At 44.4% G+C, this 22,276-nt stretch overlaps 1 protein-coding gene across 2 annotated transcripts in view; it reads right to left on the reverse strand.

Moving 5' to 3' along the window:
- The window catches only part of LOC109526829 (SH3 and multiple ankyrin repeat domains protein 3-like), a 29,638-nt gene extending 9,314 nt beyond the window's left edge, over positions 1-20,324 (reverse strand). For both annotated transcript variants that reach the window (XM_019888491.1, XM_019888418.1), the window contains exons 1-18: positions 20,286-20,324; positions 19,924-19,963; positions 18,524-18,571; positions 9,222-9,817; positions 6,754-6,957; positions 6,320-6,391; positions 5,999-6,107; positions 5,765-5,916; positions 5,288-5,455; positions 4,874-4,915; positions 4,233-4,349; positions 4,074-4,151; positions 3,886-3,952; positions 3,637-3,812; positions 3,168-3,298; positions 2,815-2,954; positions 2,594-2,707; positions 1,971-2,049 (exon numbers count right to left, since the gene is read on the reverse strand). In XM_019888491.1, the coding sequence (XP_019744050.1) occupies positions 1,971-2,049; positions 2,594-2,707; positions 2,815-2,954; positions 3,168-3,298; positions 3,637-3,812; positions 3,886-3,952; positions 4,074-4,151; positions 4,233-4,349; positions 4,874-4,915; positions 5,288-5,455; positions 5,765-5,916; positions 5,999-6,107; positions 6,320-6,391; positions 6,754-6,957; positions 9,222-9,817; positions 18,524-18,571; positions 19,924-19,963; positions 20,286-20,294 (2,342 nt within the window). In that variant the 5' untranslated portion in view covers positions 20,295-20,324. The remainder of the gene's footprint in view (positions 1-1,970; positions 2,050-2,593; positions 2,708-2,814; positions 2,955-3,167; positions 3,299-3,636; positions 3,813-3,885; positions 3,953-4,073; positions 4,152-4,232; positions 4,350-4,873; positions 4,916-5,287; positions 5,456-5,764; positions 5,917-5,998; positions 6,108-6,319; positions 6,392-6,753; positions 6,958-9,221; positions 9,818-18,523; positions 18,572-19,923; positions 19,964-20,285) is intronic.
- Between the last annotated feature and the right edge of the window lie 1,952 nt (positions 20,325-22,276).

The following is a 22,276-nucleotide window of genomic DNA, read 5'->3' on the forward strand; positions in this document are numbered from 1 at the left end:
CCCCCTCCATCCATCCATCCAACGGGAGCTCAGGCAACCAGAGTGGAGGAGAGAGAGCGGGAGAGGACGAAGAGGAGGAGGAGGAGTGCGCAGGTCTGAACCTTGTATGAGACGCCTTTTGAGCTTTGATTAAAATTGTCCATGTATGCTCTTTGTCACTACTAGTGAGACAATTCCGTGCACGAGTCGAATGACAATGTCTTACTAGTGACATTTTTTTTATCCACCACTGTATGACATACCTGCGCACTAATAACAGATATATATGCCTTACGATAGAATGACAAATCACGAGTAGAATGCCAAAGCGACATGTTGCTTGCGAGGCAAAACAGTGCACTAGATGACAACTGTGTCACGGGCAAAACAAAAAGACAAAATTACAACCTGTTATTATCTCGCGCTTTGCTAGTCGTCTAAAGTGCTGAACTCCGTAGCAGGAAGGACAATTGCATGTCACCAATGTGGCAAAAAGTTGCACTGTGCCAAGTTGTGCCGCTCGCTCGTCAGTGCGCTGAATTGTCGTCCGAGCGAGGACAAAGAGCATACTAGTACATGGAGCATCTCGAAGCAATGCTCAAAAGCGGCTTTCCACAACCCCGCATATAGTGGAGACAATGGAGGAGTTTGACAACAAAGTGCTGAGCGCCGTAGCAGGAAGGACAATTGCATGCCACCAATGTGGCAAAAAGTTGCACTGTGCGAAGTTGTGCCGCTCGCTCGTCAGTGCGCTGAATTGTCTTCCGAGCGAGGACAAAGAGCATACTAGTACATGGAGCATCTCGAAGCAATGCTCAAAAGCGGCTTTCCACAACCCCGCATATAGTGGAGACAATGGAGGAGTTTGACAACATGAGATTTCGAGGATTATATTTGTGTGCGAGTGTGAGAGCAGGGGATCGAAGGGGATGGGTGACGATAACAAGATAAGGATGTGCAAATGTACGCTCTCTCAGCGTTGGTGAATCACAGATTGGCTAACAGCTGATTCCCACCCTAGACTGAGACACAGGCACACGCACACTTGCCGACTTCAGCATCGTGGGGCTTTTCATCACAAACACTTCTCCTAGTTGCTATGTGGAACTTCTGAGCCAGGAAACTTCCAAAGACACTATACAAATAAAACAAAGCCTACCGAACAAATGAAATGGAGCATTATTTCCCCCCGCCCCTACCTAGAAATGGGCAGCTGTTGCGATTTTGAATTTCATTAAATCTCCAGCCCTAATACAGACAAAAACGATTCGAAAAGGGCCATGTCAGTCCCAGTGTGCAAGCGGCTGTAAAAGCCCAGGGTAAGCGCCCTTCACTAGCCCAAGGATGCAACCAACGCTCAGCCTGCTCATGACTCATCATCAGCAACATGATGTATTTACTCACAAAGACATATTCAGACGCACAGCGACTCCCAAGCAAAACATGTACAGCCTTATGTCCAAAAAAAAAAATGTAGCTGGAAGGAGCTGAAAATGACATACATGGCTGAGTTAACTGCAACAACACCCTCCGAAAAAAGAAAAAAAAAAAAAAAGAATTAAGAGAACGCGCCGATTCGGGATGTAGCACAAGGGCAGACATAACAGCACAGCGGGTGAAACAAGTGGGCTTGCTCAAAGACATTGCGTTTCCTTCCTCTCTGCAAATTCCACCGAACTGACAGATCACTTGCTTCCCACATCCACAGACACCATCCATGTTCTGCAGAATCTTCACTGACAATCACTTCAAGGTTGTCACGTGATGCCGGCAGAGACAAATCTTTACATCAGCGCTTCTCAAACTTTTATTTCAAGGGTCCACTGTATAATAAAAGCGAGTGGAAAGGAGTAAAGCGGTGTCATGACTATACGTATTGTAGTAGTCGTGTGTTGGATGTGAGCACGGGCGACGCAGCGAGGTCAGGAAGTGGGGTGGGATGAAATGATCGGGTGGAAAGGAACTGGGCTTCTGCTCAGGTGGAATCTTACCTGGGCCCGTCGGTGCCGTCGTAGGCGCCGACCGTCACGTTACGGAAAAGCTTCCTCTTGGCTTTCCCGCTCCGCGTCTCTGCAAGGCAACCGCATTCAGGAAAACACGTATGGCACCTTTTTGATTTCATCGCTTTGTGTCCGACACTTTTTCATGGCTTCTTTCCTGAATGCGTAGGCCCTGTACATGTGAATCTAACATCATTAACGTGACTTCAAGGATAATCCCACCGTATCACCTATATTAGCAAAGCATAGAATCCAAGCCCCGTACACTTATTTCATATCTAACCCTGCAGACTCATGACAATGTGATCTAGCACCTGCAGAAGGCGGCCGATGCAATTCACCAGAATGACAAATACATTGACAATGCATGAAGCTTTCGTGCAATTTTTTTTCAGGGCTGGGGGGCATCAATTACTCACATTTGTAGTGGTAATCATGTTAGCAGCCCTGTGTTCCAATCAAATGTTGTACCGTGGTCAATTGCTGAAGAAAATCTGTCACTTACAGTCCCCCTGCTGTGCCTTTGCGGTGCCTAACTGCCTTTGGGCGAAATTATCCGATTACATTTTTTTCTCGGTTGCCGCGCCAAAGTTCTTTCAGTTTTTACATCTGACCTGGTCGATTGTCCTTGTTGACAGGTGCCACTTCCTCCACACAGTCTGAGGGGAACCACCCAGTGCGGCCCTTGGCCGTTCCTTCCCAGTATCCCCCCTCGCCGACACTTAGCACTGCCAAAGAACACGTTTACAAAGCTCAGAGAGTATGCGATGATAGTTTCAGTGATCTTGTTTAAGATGAAGCATCTTCCACTTTTTTAGAGTTGAGCTCATCCCACCTTTAACTTTGTCCCCTTTTTTGAGCGACAGCTGTCTCTCTCCACTCGCAGAGTGCGCCCGAGTAGCTACGTAGATTCGCCCTGGTACTGCGCTATACAGTCGCTTCATTTGACCTCCTCCGCCGGCTACAGGGGTCACTCTGTGGACAGAGGTCAAAGCAATGGCAACTGGTCCCTCATTTCTATTTATAAAACTTCACTAGCTGCTCACTCTAAATGCGACAATGTCACACTCTCATGGCAATAATTAGTCGGAAAATGTAAGTGGGACAACTCAAGCTCAGCACAGTTTATAAATGGAACCAAAAGGACCTGATTAGATGGAGAGCCATCGGTCTCCACGGGCTCCTTACCCCTGCCTGCCTCGCGGCTGCCGGTGCCTCTCCTCGGTGTCACTCTGGCCTCCTCTTCCTCGTGATGGCGAACGAGTGCGATTTCTGGGGCTGCTCGTACTTCGCAAGCCGATGGAAGCCCTGCGGTGGCCCTGCAGAAACACATCAATGCAGAGTGTGTAAAACAAGACAGTGCAGGGGTACCTTGACTTATGTCTTTGATTCGGTCGGTTACAAAGATTGTAACTCAAGAACTCCGGAGTTTGCGAATTTGTCTCTTTGCAGATTTTTAGGGAGAACCTATCATCTGTCATTTGCAGCGCTTTGTGCTCAAGCTCGAGTTATGTCTAATATAAAAATACTGCATTGGCCCCATCTGGTGGCATCTTGGTGGAGCAGATTTGTTTGGTCTGGCCATGTCAAATCAATTTTCCCTATCTCAATGAATTAAAGTGCTTTTACCTCCGCATAGCAGTACAACTTCATTTACCTGAGATGGGTTGGGAGCGGTTGCGGCCTTGTTGGGAATAACCACAGGATCAGAATGCGTCATGGTGTTGTCGCTGTTAGCTCGCAGTAAGGGGTGGGGCTGGAGTGAGGGGAGAGGCAACGTATGGGCACTTTCTTTTCGCTTGGGGACATATTTTGGTGACTCCAAAAAGGGAACTAGAAAGATTAAGGAGAAGTGTGTGAAGTGAAGGACAAGAGCAAAGAAGAAAGACTGGGCAAGAAAACCCACCGATGTCTGAATCTTTGTGGTTTTTGATGATTTCCCCGAGTTCAAAGTGACCAGACATGACAGCCAGCTGGAAACAGAAAACAATGTGGACAGCCCATTTCAAAGCTACCAAGTTAAATAACCAATCCAGTGGCACCTCTAAAGTCGAACGCAATCTGTTCGAGGTGCCACTGAAATTGGCAGCTTACCTGAAAAGGGGTCTGACCATGTTTGTTCTTTGCCTCCCTATTTGCTCCCCTGTACAAAAGAACCCGGACACAGCTTTCCTGGTAGAGGGAATCACCATCAGCATTAATAATGCGCTCTATTGGCAGTGGCTTTTATACGAGGGGATTAGTTCTACTTGCTTTGTTGTACAGGGCAGAAATGTGAAGTGCGGTATTCCCTGAGGCATTCTGAGAGGAGGCATCAGCCCCATAAAACAGCAGATGCTCCAAGTGTTGGGCAAAACCGTTCTGGCAAGCCTTTCAAAGTCAAAACAGGGGGACAGTGTTAAATTAGGCAAACGGTGTACGAAAGAAGGAAATAAGAGTGGAAAAACAGCAGGGTAGAAATTCAAAAAGAAAAGAACCTCAAACGTGTTTTTGAATTGACACTGGCAAAATATCATGAGATAGAAATCAGAGGTTTCCTCATATTTTCCTGCAAAGGCTAAAATAATCATGTGACGTGCAGAGTAAAGGGGGAGAAAAAAAAAAAAAAAAGCACGAAGCAGAGCAAACCAAAATAAAATACCATGACAACGAGCTCGCAGCACACATTCATCAGAGTAACACGGAGGCATAATGGAAGGCAGCACTGGCCCTGCGTCTGAGCGTCCGCGTGCACTCGTACACGCACACACAGATCACTGCTACGCATTAGCGGTAATTAGCACCAGATGAGTCATGTTTTCAACAGCAAACAAGTGCGAAAATGTCCACATATTAGGTACACTGTGAGCCTTGATTGGCTCCTGTGAGTGATGATCAGATGCTATGAAAGGTACCTTATGTGTTTCTTCCATTCCAAACTCCTCTTCATCCCTGTGCTATTGAGAGGAAGGAGAGATAGTGGAAAGATGAGTGCACAAAGGCCAGCAGGGTAGAATGTTGATGTCGAGGCGGCGCAAAGGTGAGGCTATAACACAGAGAGATGCAGTGGTGGGGAGTAACTGAGTACACTATGCAGTTGTGCCTTGAGATACGAGTATAGTCCATTCCGTGGCCACGCTCAAAATACTTGTATTGCAGGTTTTCTTTCCTCATTGAAATGAATGGACATACATAGTGTGAGAAAAGACAGTGGCTCAAGAATGTCAAAATATGACCGGAAACCACATGAAAATGAACACGCAGGCTAAATATCAAGAGACAGCTTGTTCCCGTTGTTAAAGTATTCGGGGGAAGCTGTCTAAGAGTACCTGATGGGACTCCTCCCAACCGTTCTCATCTCTGGTCCCCAACTTGGCCCGGTAATAAAGCAGAGTCTCGCAGCAGGAGGTGTCGCCCCCTGTCAGGACGGTGTGGTACAGCGGGGTCAGCCCACAGCGGTCTTTGTAGTTAGGTGAGCTTCCCAACGACAAGAGGGCCTGGCGAGCAAGCAAAAACAACCAGAGAACCGGTAGTCACTTGTTAACAAAATATGTGGAAAGCCACTTGAGCATTTATTTCAATATCCTTGACAGCGATCTTAAGGTCCCCGTACTAGAAGACACTTTGTCCTCTTTCATAGGACAACTTTGGCACTTTGCATTGTAGTTTGGTGCGCTAAATTGAAAAATCCGACTAGTGAGGAGAAGGCGCGTACTCGTACAAAGAATTGAAGTTGGACGTCAAGGACATTGAATGAGTGCCGAAGTGGCTTTCCATACATATTGATGTCACCTTGGAGTCCTTACCAGCAGCCCGGTATGGTTGTGGACCCTGACTGCTTTGTGCATCGCAGTCAGGCCATCTCTGCTTCTAAAGTCCAAATGAGCTCCACCCTGAACCAGAGCCCTGATGCCCTCCACCGCCAGACCCGACTGCGCCGCCACAGTCAGGGGGGTCTCTAGCTCGCAGGTGGGGAGAAAATGAAGGAGTGTGGGGAAACACCACCTGAACAACGGGCAGCCGCTGATTTGAAAACTCACCTCCGCTGTCTGGGTCGTGAAAATTTGGATCGAGACCCTTCTCGAGGACTTTAAGCATTTTCTCTAGTGCTCCAGTCTGAACGTAATCCATGAACTTCTTCAGACTGGCCTGTACAAGACAAGTCAAAGTGCTTTATGTAAAATGGGAAAAGCATTACACAAAGAGAAAGGAAATATGAAGAAGATATTGCAAACATCATCATAAAATGATGACACTAATAGATCAATTAGAGGATAGCGTGCAAATGGTGTTTGAAGAAGAGATTCATAAGAATGCGGCGGTGAACAACAATGTTTTCAGTAACTCAATAATTGACTTACCTTTGCGCAAAGCTTGGAAAGCGCCTTTTCGTCCAGATTTGTCTGCTTATACACTCTGGTTTTGTATCGAAACTGAGGAGCAGACAAAAAGGGTTGCAAGCACAATAAATAAAACCAGCCAATAATATTGAATGTTGATTTGAAGGTTTCACCAGCAGAGGGCGCTGAAAGATCACCGTATCACACCAAGATCACGGTGATTGCTGGGGATTTTTATTTTATTTTATTTCTTAGCTTTTTCTTCCTTTCACATTTAATATTTGAATATTGCGTTTGCTGTCAATTCAAAAGTAAAATGCATCTTGGAAACGAAGTCTGCAATTTACATGAGGGAGAGTTTGGAAGACTGTCAACTACAAGTGTGCTGTAAATAGAAATTCTCCATAGGAACTCGTGGGACAATTTATTCCAGGGCGGAGACATTTGTTTCCTACCTCCAGGTAAGGCACCCCTTTCTCAAAGGACTGCGAGTATTCCTGCAAGGTCCTCTCCTCCTCCAAGAATTTGGCATCCCGGCCTTCCCCCGCCGGCTGGAAGAGGCCATAGTTGTAGACGTCCCACAAGGTCTCGGTGAGGGAGCCGATGATCTGCTGCTTTGCGTTCCACACCGTGCAGTCCTGGTCAAACTGGACACACCTCTGAAAGACACGCAAGACAAAGTGTCTCCGATACCGGTTCTGCTGCAACATCAAATAAAACACAGAGCTGCATCATATTCATTCATTCGCAAACGGTACATTTGGCGCAAACAGCAGTTTATTATTATGATGCACCAACACTATGCCGTCGAGCAAAACGAGGGCTATAAGTAATACAAATTGCTCAACTTTCAATAATTCATCCTCTGCTTGAGTGAACTTAAGAGAAATAAGACCATAGATGGGTAAGGGGGCAAAGTATCTCCCATGTGGTGAATTTGTGCAACAATCCAGCAGAGAAAGAACAAATTAATGCATGAGCGTTTGACACCCACCTGAGACTCATTGGCCACAAAAAAAAAAATATCTTGGAAATATGCGCATGAATGCATTTTTGGAGTTTACGGTCACTGGCGCGTGGGCCTTTCCCTAACACCGTTGCATCACACTACATCCTGACAGCATTTTATCAAGTCTCGAGTCGCACGGTGGGGATGAGCAGGTTCTAACAACAGGGGTCAAAGAGGTGTAAACCAGATCCATCCATGCATCGTGCTCCATTTTGGGGAGCAGTGAGTAAAAACTGCTACAGCTCGGCACAGTTCGACTCCCCCGACACTCACCCGTGAGCATCCACCCCTTATACATTGCACTGTCCGCTACTCATAGGCCCAACCAACTCTATTGGCATGGCAACCACTTCATTAGAGGAGGCAGGCCCCCGTTGCCGTAGCGATATCGCTGCCGCCACAGCACAGGACGTCTAAGATGACATTATAAAGGTATATGTGTGCTCTTATCGGTTTGTCGTGTGGTGCGCGTTATGCAACAGACTGGAGATAGGACTGAGTCCTGATCATCATCATGTCACAGGTGGGAAGGAAGGATCGTCCACGAAGGCTGGGAGAGTAGAATATTGATGTTGAAGTTGATGAGAAAGGGAAGGTTATATCGCAGAGAGAAGCAGTGGTAGGAAGTAGCAAAGTACGCTGTTACTCTACTGAGGGGGGATGATTGCAATTTATTCTGTCCAATTTGACCAGTAAAAAAAAAAAAAAAACTGTTTAAATTGTTGAAAATGCTGTGCTTCCACAATTCAGCGTGACTTAGCTCTCGGGCTTCGCACGTTTTTGGTGATCGTCTTCAACCCTGTATTATGTATTTAGACGTCTCTTTGCAGAGTCTTTCAATGAATCGGTGACTTCTACCTTTATTTTTTTTTTTTTGTATTATCTGTACATTCTACCTAATTACAGCTTGCGCATACTTTCGTCCCCTCTGCTATATATTGCAATATGGAAGTTTGTATTCCCAAGGAAGGCAAGTTATTTGCGCTGTGTTCGCCATCTTTCTCTCATCACTTCAGCAATGTTCCAGAGGTTTAGGTGGGTACTGTACAGCGTATTCCATATCCGAATCCTTGCGTCCCATCCCTCCCCAAACTCATTAAAATCCAATTAGATGATTAGCAATTACTGCTACATTGAGGGCAGATTAGCTGACATGTAGAACAGCCAGCATGTAAAGGAGCTAGCGGGGAGGAGGGGGGAATTTACACAGGGGCACCGTTTTTCACCGAGTTGTGCGATGTGTGGGCTTGTCAATTCTCACCTGACGCCTCTGCACAAGCGAGAACTGCTTTGAGTGTGAATTGGAGCCAGCCAGGTTGGGTTGTTTAAAAAAAAAAAAAAAAAAGTTATTGACCCTTGGGCACATGCTTAGAATGTCTGCCGTCACAGGCGGGTGAAGTCAAGCTCATTATTTTCTCTCACTTGCTTCTGGGAGTCATCACTTGCCAGACTGACAACACTGTCAAACGAGATGTGGTTTAAACAAAGTGTGGAAAAATGGCCCGCATCCCGGGAAAAGCGCCTCAGATTCAAGATGGGAATGTTTGCTCTGAGTCGGAAAGGCCGTGATGCATGAAAGAAGTTGCGTTTTGTTTGACGCTTATCGTTTCATCTCGACATTCTCGAAAGCAAGGAAACTTGTTTTCATCACGGGCCGCATTGTACATGCATTCAACAGTGAATGGTGGCAAGCATTCAGAAGTCAGCCACACACTAATGCGCAGAACTAGATCAGGCCCACGTGCCTCAAGTTTGATTCCTAAATTGTGGTCTCCCTCTAGTGGTATACCATAGAATTAGTGCCAAAGTACGGTGTCCTTGTATTCGGCCAGAGCTCTTTGACCTCTGTAGTTTGTAGCATACAACTTTCGGTCATGGCCTGCCATTGTGTTGGTGGCGACAGTCGGCACCTACTGTTTGCTTGATGTCCGGAATCCCGATGCGGAACACCATCATGGTCAGGAAGGTATCCTCCGTCGGCGCCATGGTGGTCATGCTGCGCTCCATCAGAACTCTTCTCTTGTGAGCCGCATTCAAGCCTGCGCGATGCTGATTGGCCCCCGTGCCGCGATGCTGCGTCTTATTGGCTGTTTGGTGATGGAGGGTGGCTTGATTGGACGTATAAGTGATCCCCCGGTTTCCCAGGTTGCCTGACCTGCCGGGCCGGTCTGCTGTCTGCCTACCGACAACAATGGCTGCCGGTTTGGCCACGTCGCCGACTTTGCCTTCCCAGGATTGTCTTCCTCCCGTCATCTCCTTCTCACCCGGACCGTCTAACTCTCCGTTCTCGATGTGGCGTCCACTTTCCCTTTTGCGGGTTTCTCTGCCCTGCTCCTCATCCTCCTCCTCATCCTCCCCGTCTTTGTCATCCTGACCGGGATAAAAGCGCTCGTTATTTCCCAGCATGGTTGGTGGCGCAGGGGTCACTGCGGAGAAGGCTGAGTGACATAGCTGTCGTGAAGATAAAACACGGCTATCCCGAGAGACGGGGGTCATTCCTTTGAAACATGCTGTGGGAGAAAGGCAAAGAAGTGAGTCAGATTTTAGTCGTGCCAGGTTAATGATAACGTCAACCCGGCAAAGCGAACGGTATGGAACAGAAGCGATTCCCAACCACGGCGCCACGGCACGCGGATGCAATCTGAGGGATCACTAAGTAATGATGTAATGGGCATTTGTTCGTTTACGTCTGCCAACAATTTAGAGAATGTCAAATTAGGGTCATCTGCGAAGGTTATTTGGGTTCATTCGGAAATGTTAGCGTCCGTGCCTCGGCTCAGTAAAGGTTGGGGAACGCCGGAATACAACGAACAAGTATTCAGACCCACACTGAAGAGAAATTCCCCACATAATTGCGTAAAATGACAGCGTGACTTCTTTGCAGTGTGGCCCCGATACTCATTTGACAATGCAGCTTAACAACGCATACCATGTTAGATCAACAAGGCAACGCAACAACAAACTGCCGCCCTCAATGAGCACCGAGCTGGTGGTGCGCATATTCCATTTCGCCGGTGGGGAAGCTTGCGAAACGGCAGGCTGATGAAAGGCAGGCTCGCTAAACATAAACGGTGAACTGGCATCGCAGGATGATCTTTCGCAGGCGAGAATGAGTTAGATACGTAATTTGATATGCAATGTAGCTTCACATGAGGTCAAGTTCTTCAGAGTCGGTGGAGATAATGAAGCCAAGTCATGTTTGAAGCACCACTCAGTGCCAACAGCTCAAATGGTAATGAGGGAAATAGCCACCCCGGTTGCATCGCTCTTTTTAATGGTCTTGTTTTCAAATAAGTGGGGCTGCCTGAACGTACGCCGGAACGTGAAATGTTCTTCTAACCCCATGCTCCATACAATAACCAGCGGGTTACATTGATGACCTTTGTTTATTGAAGAAGTGGCCCAGTGGATCAAACGTCTGACTTTAGATCAGAAGCTTGCGGTATATAAAGTGTGCGATAGTGCAGTCAGTTAAACAGGGGGAAGAGAATTCTGCGTGCCCTTTTCTTTCTCCTTGCAAGTGTTTCCTTGAAGGGATTTCACAGCGCCTCCTCCATATGCCACGTGCGGGTTTTCCCGCATGGCTTTAGGCGCTTTGCAATCGCAGCCAACAGATGCTCGAAGGCGGCCATTCGGAGCAGGGCAACACTCATTGACTGAGTGAGGAGTGTGACATAGGACAGATGGAGCTCAATAAAATATCTCATGACACAACGGGATTTGGGAGATACAACTCCAAATGGGGCACAGGCCCACAATCATGTTGTGATGTCATCAATGCCAAGAAAAGCCGCTGTGCCAAATTTGCAATCAATCCTACTGTAGAACACAGATCCCGTTTTAAGAAACTCACCAGACAGCGTATATTGTACTATGCTCAGTGTGACGACCCGAAGGCTTCTCAAACAGGTGCTGAACTGCAGTCGGGGACAGAAAAACTTCTTTTTGCAATGCAGCTCTAACGTCAGTTGGTGAGCCGTGGGCAATGGAACGATGTGCTTACAAAACTGGAATGCCTAAGACAATAATGGCCCTCCCATCTGTCTGAATTAATACCTTAATAAAAAGAGTGCAGTGACTTTTCGGGACACCCTGCAAAAAAAAATAAAAAATAAAAAAAAAGTGTCCACAACAGGACACTTGCAAAAATCAAACGTAATCACCATGTAAACAAAGACAAAAACAGTCAAGGAAGTGTGAAGAAACGAGGCCCAAACAAAGTGTTTGCTTCAAATAAATGAAATCTGAAGTGTTGGCTCATTTTTCAATCTCTATTTCATCTTAAGCTGAATGATTCTTTAATCACAAGGTGCCATTAAGACGCTTGTTAGCACGCTCAGGGTTGGGGGGGTGCGGCGGGGTTTGATTTATGAATAAAATCTCATCCAATATTGAGCTACATGGACGGAGACTTGCACTCGGCAAGATATAAAGGGGGGGGCTGAGAGAATAGGCAGGAGAGAACAAATTGGCATGTAAAAGTGAAAGGAGAGACGGAGAGCTGTAATTTGCAGAAAGCTGACTAATCCGATTTGGGTACAGAAAGACAAGCGAGAGAACAACGGAGATGCAAGATGAATGAGAAGCAAAAACAAGATTTAGACACCTCACTACGGAGGACTTTGCTTTGCCAGGATGTCCCCCCCATCCCGCTGTCATTTTCTGTTTGGCTCCTTCGTTGGCCAAAGAACGAAGTCACTACTGTCGTATTCGTGTGTTGGATGTGGAGACCACAGAACCAGGAGATCCGCGTTAAAAGAAAATTGAGATCAGGAAGTGATTCATCACGAGAACGACGACAGAGACGGATGCGCTTGCTCAGAACATTGCAAGCAAAGATGGATGGATGGGTGACAACTGTGCAGGGAAGGTGCGCTGACATTTGGCCTCCGAATCAATCTTTGCCATGCACTTTATGAATTCTGCAAGTATGCCCCTGCCCCCGCACCCAAAAAAGGCCATAAGGACTTTGTTGATCATTCGTCATTTTTTTTCTTGGTTTCAGCCTATAGCTCAGGCGTGTCAAACGTAAGGGTCGTGGGCCGAACTGGACACACTTAAGGGGTTGCATTGGGCCTGGAAAATTAATTTTAAAGTAGAGAAAAACATACTGCATTTGCATTAAGATTGTATAAAGAGTTCTATGATTTAATATTAGGCACTTGCTCGTAAGGTTTGGGAGTCAATTTAGGTTCGGAGTTATTATACACAAGTAGGAAATGGAGTGAAAATAATTCAGTACAATAAATGAAATCAAACTGCACGTTTTGAAAAATTTGATGGCGCTCTTAACTCTTTGAACGCCGTTGACATCAACTCCCGTCTTGGCCAATTCTGGTTTAAACTGGGAAAAGATTTCGATTTTTTTTTTTTTTTTTATTTTAAATCAGCAGCAGATGGCAACGTTGGGTCTCTTTCAGATGAGATCACCATGTATCGAAACAACGGGACACTCGTGAGCATGAGCGATCTCTGAAATTTCAACCAGCTTGTGATTGTCGCATTCTAAAAGAGAGAAAAGATGAGAGGGATGATTTAAGTTTAGAAGCAGAAGCGATGACATCATGCAATGGCTACTACCAACAGGTGCGAGGGCATGACAAGAATGAAGTATGTGTGGGGAGTTTTCTGCTCCTGCACCTGCTCTAAAGAGAATATTCAGTCCGGCACAACACGCCGCAAAAAGGATCAATCGATAGGGAATCCAGCTCATATTTCCTTGTTTTGTCAATTTTCTCTATTGCTTATGTAGGCCAGCGCAAGTGTATAGATATATTTTCGGTCGTTGGGTCTCTTTCAGATGAGATCACCATGTATCGAAACAACGGGACACTCGTGAGCATGAGCGATCTCTGAAATTTCAACCAGCTTGTGATTGTCGCATTCTAAAAGAGAGAAAAGATGAGAGGGATGATTTAAGTTTAGAAGCAGAAGCGATGACATCATGCAATGGCTACTACCAACAGGTGCGAGGGCATGACAAGAATGAAGTATGTGTGGGGAGTTTTCTGCTCCTGCACCTGCTCTAAAGAGAATATTCAGTCCGGCACAACACGCCGCAAAAAGGATCAATCGATAGGGAATCCAGCTCATATTTCCTTGTTTTGTCAATTTTCTCTATTGCTTATGTAGGCCAGCGCAAGTGTATAGATATATTTTCGGTATGTCAGTCCCCGGAAAGTAGAATTGGAGATCAACCAAGGAACAGATTGTCCCACTTCTCCGTGCCGCAAAAGTAGAGCGGCCAAGTTGTGTCCTCTATATTGCTCTCTTTCTCGGGCTCCTTAGCCTTCAGCTTCCCCTCGCGCCGTCAGTGATAAGGAGCAATCAAGAGCACTCCGGCCGGGCTCAATCACCGCTCGGACGCGGTGAGTCACTCATGTGCCGGGAGCGGGCCTGTTGTTTGTTTTACAGACGGTGATGTCACAGGTGATCGAGTGATTTCCGGTGACACCGCGAGTAAACGGACCCTTCGTCATTCTTCTTTTTATACTTCTGATTGAAGAGTTGGTGGGGGTGGGGGGGGCTTGTCAAACAATTAGGAGGTGAAGAGAGACATATATAATAAAAAGACTTTCATGCCGTCAATGTGTGGCTCCTTCTGGAGTATGCGTCTTGGCCAGTAGAGGGCAGTATAATGCCTTTATAGGCAAAGAAAAACGGTCACACCTGCTCAGTCAAGATCCAGTAGTATGAGTTGATCTTCACAGAGGATAAGGAATATGCCTATTAGTAGTACAGTATTAATATTGTTCATTGCTTAAAGGGTGATAACGCATCTAACCCCGGCTATGGTGTTCCGCATTGTGTGTTAGCATTAAGATAGGAGCAAAGTTAGGTGGTGTTTGGTCAAAAATATAATGCGCAATTCTGTGTTTTATGTTTAGGTTTCAAGTGAACTTCAACTAGGAATGGAAATAAACAGCCATGATGGGTAAAAAATATGCAATATGCTGCATCGCTTCCCATGCTATAGCCAGGTAACACAATATTGTTATTTAAAAAAATAATAATAATAAATAAATAAAAAATAAAGCTTTAAACATCAGAAGGAATCATAAGACGACTAGCATCCTAGAAGACAGTTTATAATTCTCTCCACCCAAAGATGGAATAGCTCTCAGCAAGGCAGCGCCTCTTTATACGCCGCACCAACAGACATATTTGTGTTTTATCTATTTAATATCTAACAAAACCACGCTAATCTTGCTTCTCAGTAATTACATGGATGATTGCATTTGTTACCCCTGGATGTCCTGATCAAAATAAGCATGCTGGATCTCTGAGCTGACTTCCGGCTCAGTCAGTCTTCCACATCCTCACCTCACCAAGGACGGTTATTTTTAGGAAAAAGGCTCACCTGCCAAGTGATACTCAGCTAGCCCCCGCCCCCCCACACACACACACACACGAGACAGAACCTCAATCACATCTGTTTTATCAGGAAAAAAATATAAAATAAAATTTAAAAAAGGGGGTCGTGGGGGTATTATGGAAGCCCTACGGCAGGACAGTCAGCCCGAGCTTGGGTGGACGTCTCGTGTTGATAAAAGTGGGCTATCTTTCCCTTCAGACTGGATATAATTGGGTCAGTTGGATGGGGCGCCGAGGGCCTCGTTTGGGCTAAACTTGGCTGAAAGGGCTGGAGAGACCTCAATATAGAACACAATGGAGGGTTATCGCACTACCCTGTTTACGCTTTACTTCCTAACTACTGCCAATTTTCCACCGCTTGATTTCTCTTTTTTGTGTGTGTCATCCAAATTTGAACGTGGAGAGCGACTGCCCACCACACCATGATGCCACAAGATGGCGCCAAAGCAATATTGTGATATTAGACCAGGCTTTGGTCTGAGCACAAAACTTAAAAGAGGATGGGTTCCACCAACAACAAACCACAAAGACGCTTAACACTGACCCGGAGCCATGAATATCACTTAAAGCCTTAATAGCGGTCACAGACAAGCTGATAAGATACATGGGAGCAGTCTTTCTAAATGGCCACATATAAAGTGTTGCACAGTGACAGATTCACTTACCTGGCATGCCCACTCACAAAACGGTAACAACAAGTGACAAGAGTCAGCACGATGCTCATAAAAGCTGTTAGACACGGCCGCCAGACCGAAGACGGCGCCGCGGTGGCTGTCGGGCTCCATTACGGATTGCACATCTGCCGTGTCATGTGATGTCATGAAACGCACGGGCGCAAAGCATTGACCGCGTGGTGTTATATACACAGCAGCATTCGGCAAACAAACATTTTCCACACCTCAAAGTTTCTGTTAAAGTGAATCAAGAGAAGGGTGGGGTGGGAGGGAGTGTGAATAAACAACACGGTCGCTATGCTACGACTTACAGCTCCTCTACATGTTGTGGAGGCACGTCGCCATGGTAACACAGGGTGAAGCTAACATGAAAGCAAGGCAGATAGCGGACTGTTATGTGGACAGCTTGTTCAGTACACTCACATTCATCAAAATCATGCTACCATAGAGTTTGAATGTATTATCGTTTCACCAAATCTATTGAAAAGCTTTAATGCTACTTGCAACGTAAAGCGTATAGTGTCTCTGTTCTTGGCATAATGGCATTTTAATTCATTTTAATAGGGAAAATTGATTTTTCTTTTTCTGGTGTTTGCACCTGAAACAAGAACCCCTTGAGAAATGTACTAGCAGGCTTTTTTTTTTTTTTTTTTTTTTTACAGTCCAAATAGTGTCAGTAAAAACTAAAGCTGAAGCTTGTTTGCCTCAATTTAATGGTGGATGTGCAGTTTGCCGTTTTCAAATGGCTGACAGCTCTCCCCAGGGGGACTCAACCCGTATGTGAAGGAGGAGGCGGAAACAGCAAGCGTCTCCTTTGGTCTTACGGTAATGAGCGCAACAACGAGGCGCTCAATAAGTTCATTAAAAATCATATTGGAGGATAATCCTTGCCTTAAATTGTGAACCTAGTCACAAAGTGCATGAATGGGTGTTTTGCTTTGATCGCGCTGCTTAGTAGCTGAAGCCCACTTTAATCCCCCCGTGAGAGCGAGCGAGTGTGGGAGCATCTTGGCGTGATTTTTTTTTTTTTTGCATTTCTGCTTGACAGGGCTGCAGGTTGCTGCTAATAAGAGCAGAGTTGGACTCTTCCACGGCAGTTAGCTGTCACTGGAAATATTTTCTGGCCGTGTCCATCCGCACCATCGACATTCCACATATGCTGCGCTGTCAGAACACTTTATTGACCCCGGCTGATGGACAGACGCTTGAACGTGTGTTTTTTCCCAATATTCTCCGTTTGAAAAGCGATTTAAGCATTTACCGACACGTTTTTTTTTTCCACCAACAACCGAAGAGGGTCACAGACATGCACGCCGCCATCTTGGCTAGCATTAAAGCGACTGTCCACAGATGCGCCACATTAGTAAAATGAGGAAAAACAGGAGATGCGAATGCATTCGAACCAAACCGGAAACTGTCAAACTGGAGCGTTGAAATGGTTTTCAAAAAACGCTTTACTGTACTAGTACATGAACATCCAGTTGGCTATCGAGGATAGTGAATAAATGCTCCAAGGTGCTCAGTAAGACATCCCTCTTCTGCATCTTTTTTTTTTTTTTTTTTTTTTAACTCCACCTTTTTAACCTTCACACAATTGTGTGCCAATCTCATTGTCTTTTGTCGTTAGACACAAATGTTGCACATAATCACTCTGCTTCCTTTCTCAGCCATTGATAAAGTAGTCCCCTTTCTTCTATTTTGGTCAATTGTTGTGTGCGTTTGAAGAGGCCATTAATCTTGGTGGGCACACTGCACACTAAATTCCCCCGTTTGTTTATTTTTCTTTTCTCTCCAAATAAATCCCCAGAGAAGCGCTTCTGCAAAAAGAAAAAAAGGAAAGCTTTTGAAGCCAATTTTGCTTGCTGTGCATTACAGCGTGTGGTCTTAGGAGGCTTTGCAAAGTCAATTAGTTGCACAATGCAAAGATGTTACGCACTTTTCTGCCTATGTGTGCATGTATTTTTCTATATGTTCAGGAGTAGGCCCACGCTGGGAAAACCAAAGTATAAAGTTGTCCAATCGCAACGGTAACTAGCAGGCACGTCGTAGAAAGGTTGACATCATATGACCGAGTGTGGTCTTGAATCTCAGATTAGCGCACTTCTTACTCTATGCTGCCATGATCTTGAAACATTTGGACTTCGCTTTCATGGCATCTGATGATGTCGCGGAGCACATAAAACGACGTACACGTCAGGAAAGGGTCTCACCTGTTCATTGAGCCGAGCAACTGCTACCAAACGCAAAGTCAGAATCCTCCGAGAAAAACCTGGTGGTTTTACAGAAGCAACACGAGTACCTGCGTTGCGATGACTGTTGAGGGACTTCCCAAGTTCCACTTTATGTTGAGTTTTCAGGAAAAAAAAAAGTTGAGATATGTGGACAAAGTTGTCATTGATTTTGTCCGTATTTAAAATGTCATTTTTTTAGGCCCTATATGGCGGTGCCAAAAATGTTGGGAACCGCTGTCGTGTCAACGATGTCATCGATTGTAGTCGACCACGAGAAAAATCTTATGTCGTTTGAGTCAATCTTTGTTGCGGAACAAAGATTGATTCAAATGTCCAAATAAACATAATACGCGACGTATGATAATCATTGTTTAACCTGCTTGTGTTGCACAATCTAATGTATGCAATTGTAATTCATTAAAAAAAAAGAGTGATAGGTTACATGTAAATTAGTCCCACAGGGTATAATTACGGCCCAAAAAAACTGAATGTCATTTAGATGGATGAACCTGTTCACTACAACTTCCCTCAACTGCAGGTCAGGGAATACTGTGAATGAAAAACAACAAGCAACGAAGATTGCATTCATCTGTCTTGGTGCGAGCAGCGTGCAAATAACGACTTTTCTTTGTGGAAATTTAAAGTCTCTGTCCCACTTTACTCCCGGTGCCCACCTACATAAAACATGTGAATCAGCCCCCAGAGGACTCATTCTCCCTCCTGCTCAGTCACATATTCTGAGAGTAGAGTTATACTCTCAGAACACCTTGCAGCCCCGCACCCAAAAAAAAAAAAAAAAAAGTGCTTCTGCTATTTTTTATTTTTCTATTCGCGGTTTAAACACACAAGGAGACATCATTTCACGCAAAAAAACGGAAAGTCACAATTCAACACATTTCAAATCACTTTAGAACATAAGTGAGAAGAAAATAAATACCTTTTACTTTGCCTGTGTTGTAGTTCAGGTCGCATCCGCAAACATTGCCTTGCAAACCACAAAGACAGCAAAAAATGGATTAATTAATCATTTTGTTTAAAAAAATCAAATATCCACTTGATTAGTTTAGGGAAAGCATGCTCATTTTTGACACCATTCCCCCCCCATTCCAAGCCTTCCGGTTCGTAAATGTGCATCGACGTGAAGCAGCCTGAGCTACTGTAGTGTGCGGTCTGTCTCGCTTTCACTCTCTCTCACACACGCACTCTCACATTCACGCGCGCGCACACACGCGCACGCACACACACACACACACACACACACACACACACTTTCACCTCTTCAGTGGCCCAGTATAGTGCTGGCTGGCGTTCTCTTTCTCTCTGTACTGATGCACCACCATCTAACTTCCATTGTTGTGCTCATTATCTTCGTCTCACACACACACACACACACACACACACACACACACACACACACACACACACACCATCATACGGTGTGATTTCCTATGATTTATTTATTTTTTATTATGGTACCATCAACACATAGATATAGAAAACTGCATGCCATTTTGTTTTGTTTGTTTGTTTTTTTTTCGAGGAGCTTATTCTAATTACAGTTAGCGGATGTGATGTTGCTCTTCAAATAAGCCAGCAAACTTCATCTGGGCCTAAAAAAATCAATGGCAGTTGTATGTGAAAAATCACAGGCAAGGTTCACACATTTACTGTATATGCAGTGTTAATATTCAAACTGCATTATGTTATAGCAGCGTGCAATATTGAGTTTGTTTTTCTTCAAAATAAAACCTACAGTAAGTCTTGTTTTTCGTCAACACTTAGGCTTACTGCGCTGCTGTATTTTAATTTTAGTCACGGTGGTGGTAAAATGTTTGAGAACCACTTGCTTGGTCATATAATAATTAAAAAAAAAGGTTAGAGCATTAAGTCAGCGTATTTTCATATAGAGGGGAAAATGAGTAAACCTGTTTTGAAAAATGTTGCTATCATTTGCTTTTTTTCCCTCTGTGAAGTGGAAAAACAGATTAAAATCATTGTGTGTGTGTGGGGGGGGGGGGTCCTGATTTTGTTTCAAGGCCATTATCAGCCAGCTGTAGTTTTCAGAAGCCGGTATGAAAGCCACCCTCATAATTACTTAACGCTTGCTTTTAGAGCTTCTCAAAGTGAGAAGGACGAGGAGAGAGGGAAGGGGACACTGCAGAAAATACATTAACTGGCCCCAAAGTACACTTGTGCGTGCATGAAACCTGCAATATGCAACCTCTAAAGGGCAGCAGAATGTCTACGTAGTGACCCTCCAGAAGAGCATGAGTGGCTTTTCTCTTTTAATGGGTCTACTTATTCTGTGGGTCTATTACACACACATTTTGTTCTCACCTTCTACTGCCTTGGTTTCCTTCATGTGCCGATCCCTCTCCTGTTATAAGAAAAAAAAAGGCAAAATAAGGACAATGAATGTGGGTCCGTAGTTTTGAGGAAGAGTAACACAACATTTTTATGAAGTGGTTGATTTAAAAATGGCTGGCGGAAGCACTTGCGCTCAGCTAGGCTAGGCTATGCTAGGCTAAAACCTACTGTTATCCGGAAGGTAAAGTAGCATTAGGCATTTTAGCATAAACCTATTCTGTTACCAGCAATGTTGTTAAAACCCATAACAATACGTTTATACAAGCAGTTATCTTGTCTTTTCTGTTTGTTTACTTTGTTTTGTTGTGTTTTATTTCAAATATTTGACTTACCTGGAACATCTTAGCATCACACACCTGTGAACTCACCAGAACGCCACTTAGCAGAGAGCACGTGGGAATCTGGAACGTACCAAGTTACTGTTGGGATGGAGGGGAGTTTTTTTTTTCCCCCTGGAAATACATGATCACTTTGAGAACATCGGTTAAAATTTTTGTGTGAAAAGAGCTCTGACAGAGAGCAATTTTCACCAAAGAACTTTATACTAATCATACCGATGCGAATAATCCTGAAATTAATCCCCCCTATCTTGAAACCAACCCCCCCACGAAAAAAGTTATATATTTAGGGAAGCACATTGTATTAAAATGATTAATTTTCCGTTTGTATTTTTTGTTTGTTTGTTTTATTTACTTGTTTTATAAAATCTTTTTTGTCTCTCTTTTTTGGAATAATTTTGTTTGCTGTATCCTTGAATTTATTATTTTTTTTTTTTTAGAAAAAAAGACATTCCTAAAAACTGAAGAAAGTTTTTAAAATGACTATTTCATAACGTCATTCGTATTAGTCTCGTTGCTTAAATAATAATATTACTGGTACACAGACTCCCTCTAGTGCTACCTGAATGAAATAAATGTTCAAACTCCGCATACTGGTACAGTGATATATAAACTTTTTTTATTTTCCTATTATTGAAACACAGTATAGCATTAATCTTCAATTTGTGCAGAATCTTGCCAGAGCAGTCACTACGTGTAGGTATGCACTGTTTAAAATCGTAGAACATAATGTGTTTTTTGAGGACTTCGGGTGATAAATTGACCTGTTGAAATCGATCTGAAATATTTTGCTTTATAAATGTGTGCGACTTGTTGGGTATTTATTAAGTATGTACAGACCACTTCCAAGCAGGGGACTTTCGCATTCATGTCACAAAGCTCATGTGCTCCATCATGATCAGCAATTTCAGCCAAAGAACAGAGAAGGAATGATTCATGGCCTGCGAGGATTCTTGCTGTTTGCCGTCTCTCCCTGCATGCGCTCATTAAACACCACCACATCAGGCAGTCATTTGTTACCCTCACTGCATTGTTCTTTTTTAACTCACTGAGCAATCCGTCATGAGGGTGTTCATCTTGAATAAGTGTTATTTGTTTTCTCATCACAGAAATTAACTGACTTCCTCCTGCCTTGTAAACACCTTTTTTGTCCTTTTGAATCGGAGAAGACAGCGACTGCACAGATGAGTGAGCTTGCAGCAAATGGGATTGTGTTTGTTTGGAAGGCATCTTTGGAATAGATCACAAGATGTGAGCGATGAGTCAGAATGCATTATAGGGGCTCTTTAACACAAGAGTCAGCCTGTTTGGACTTTTGTTTTAAAAAAACAAACAAACAAACAAACAAACAAATAAAAATACCAATTTACTTGTTTGCTTTGTGTCAGGCTACATTACTTACCATGTAGTCAGTCTCCTAGTATTGAAATGTTGCTTTGTCAATGAACAGTTGCGCAATGCTGGCCTCTGTTGGCCATAAAGTTGATTACTCCATAAAGCAGGAAATATGAGGAATGGAAACCATGACAGACAGAATGGAAGTGGGCTTTTAAAGATGTCAAGTCTCTGTTTTTGAGTTTCCTTACATATCTGTACTTGACTATCATCCTCGTCAATGGCGCGCCAAGGTTCAACTGCGCATGGCAGGTTCAACCCTGTCAGTTTGCCAGATGAATGCGCAGGATAATCCCATTGATTTCCGTGCTCAGAGCAGGACCGTAAGGTGAGCCATTGAGCCGCAGCCTAAGTGCCATCATAATCTATTTTTCCCTTTCTCGCATAGCCACACACTTATGCTTCAGCTTGCCGATCAATTTGCTGTCTAGGGAACGTTATGGGCGACGTTATGGGAAAGCGAAAACCAAGACCACCACAGAAAAGAAGCGGAAAGATGAGAAATGAGGGGATGGTGCCTTTGCAGTGCACGACGGCGCAGTACTGATCACTTCGAATGGTTAGCTTTAGATATTGAAATGAACACTGTA

Source organism: Hippocampus comes, unplaced genomic scaffold (genome assembly GCF_001891065.2).
Source record: "Hippocampus comes isolate QL1 unplaced genomic scaffold, H_comes_QL1_v1.1 scaffold330, whole genome shotgun sequence".
Lineage (NCBI taxonomy): Eukaryota > Metazoa > Chordata > Actinopteri > Syngnathiformes > Syngnathidae > Hippocampus > Hippocampus comes.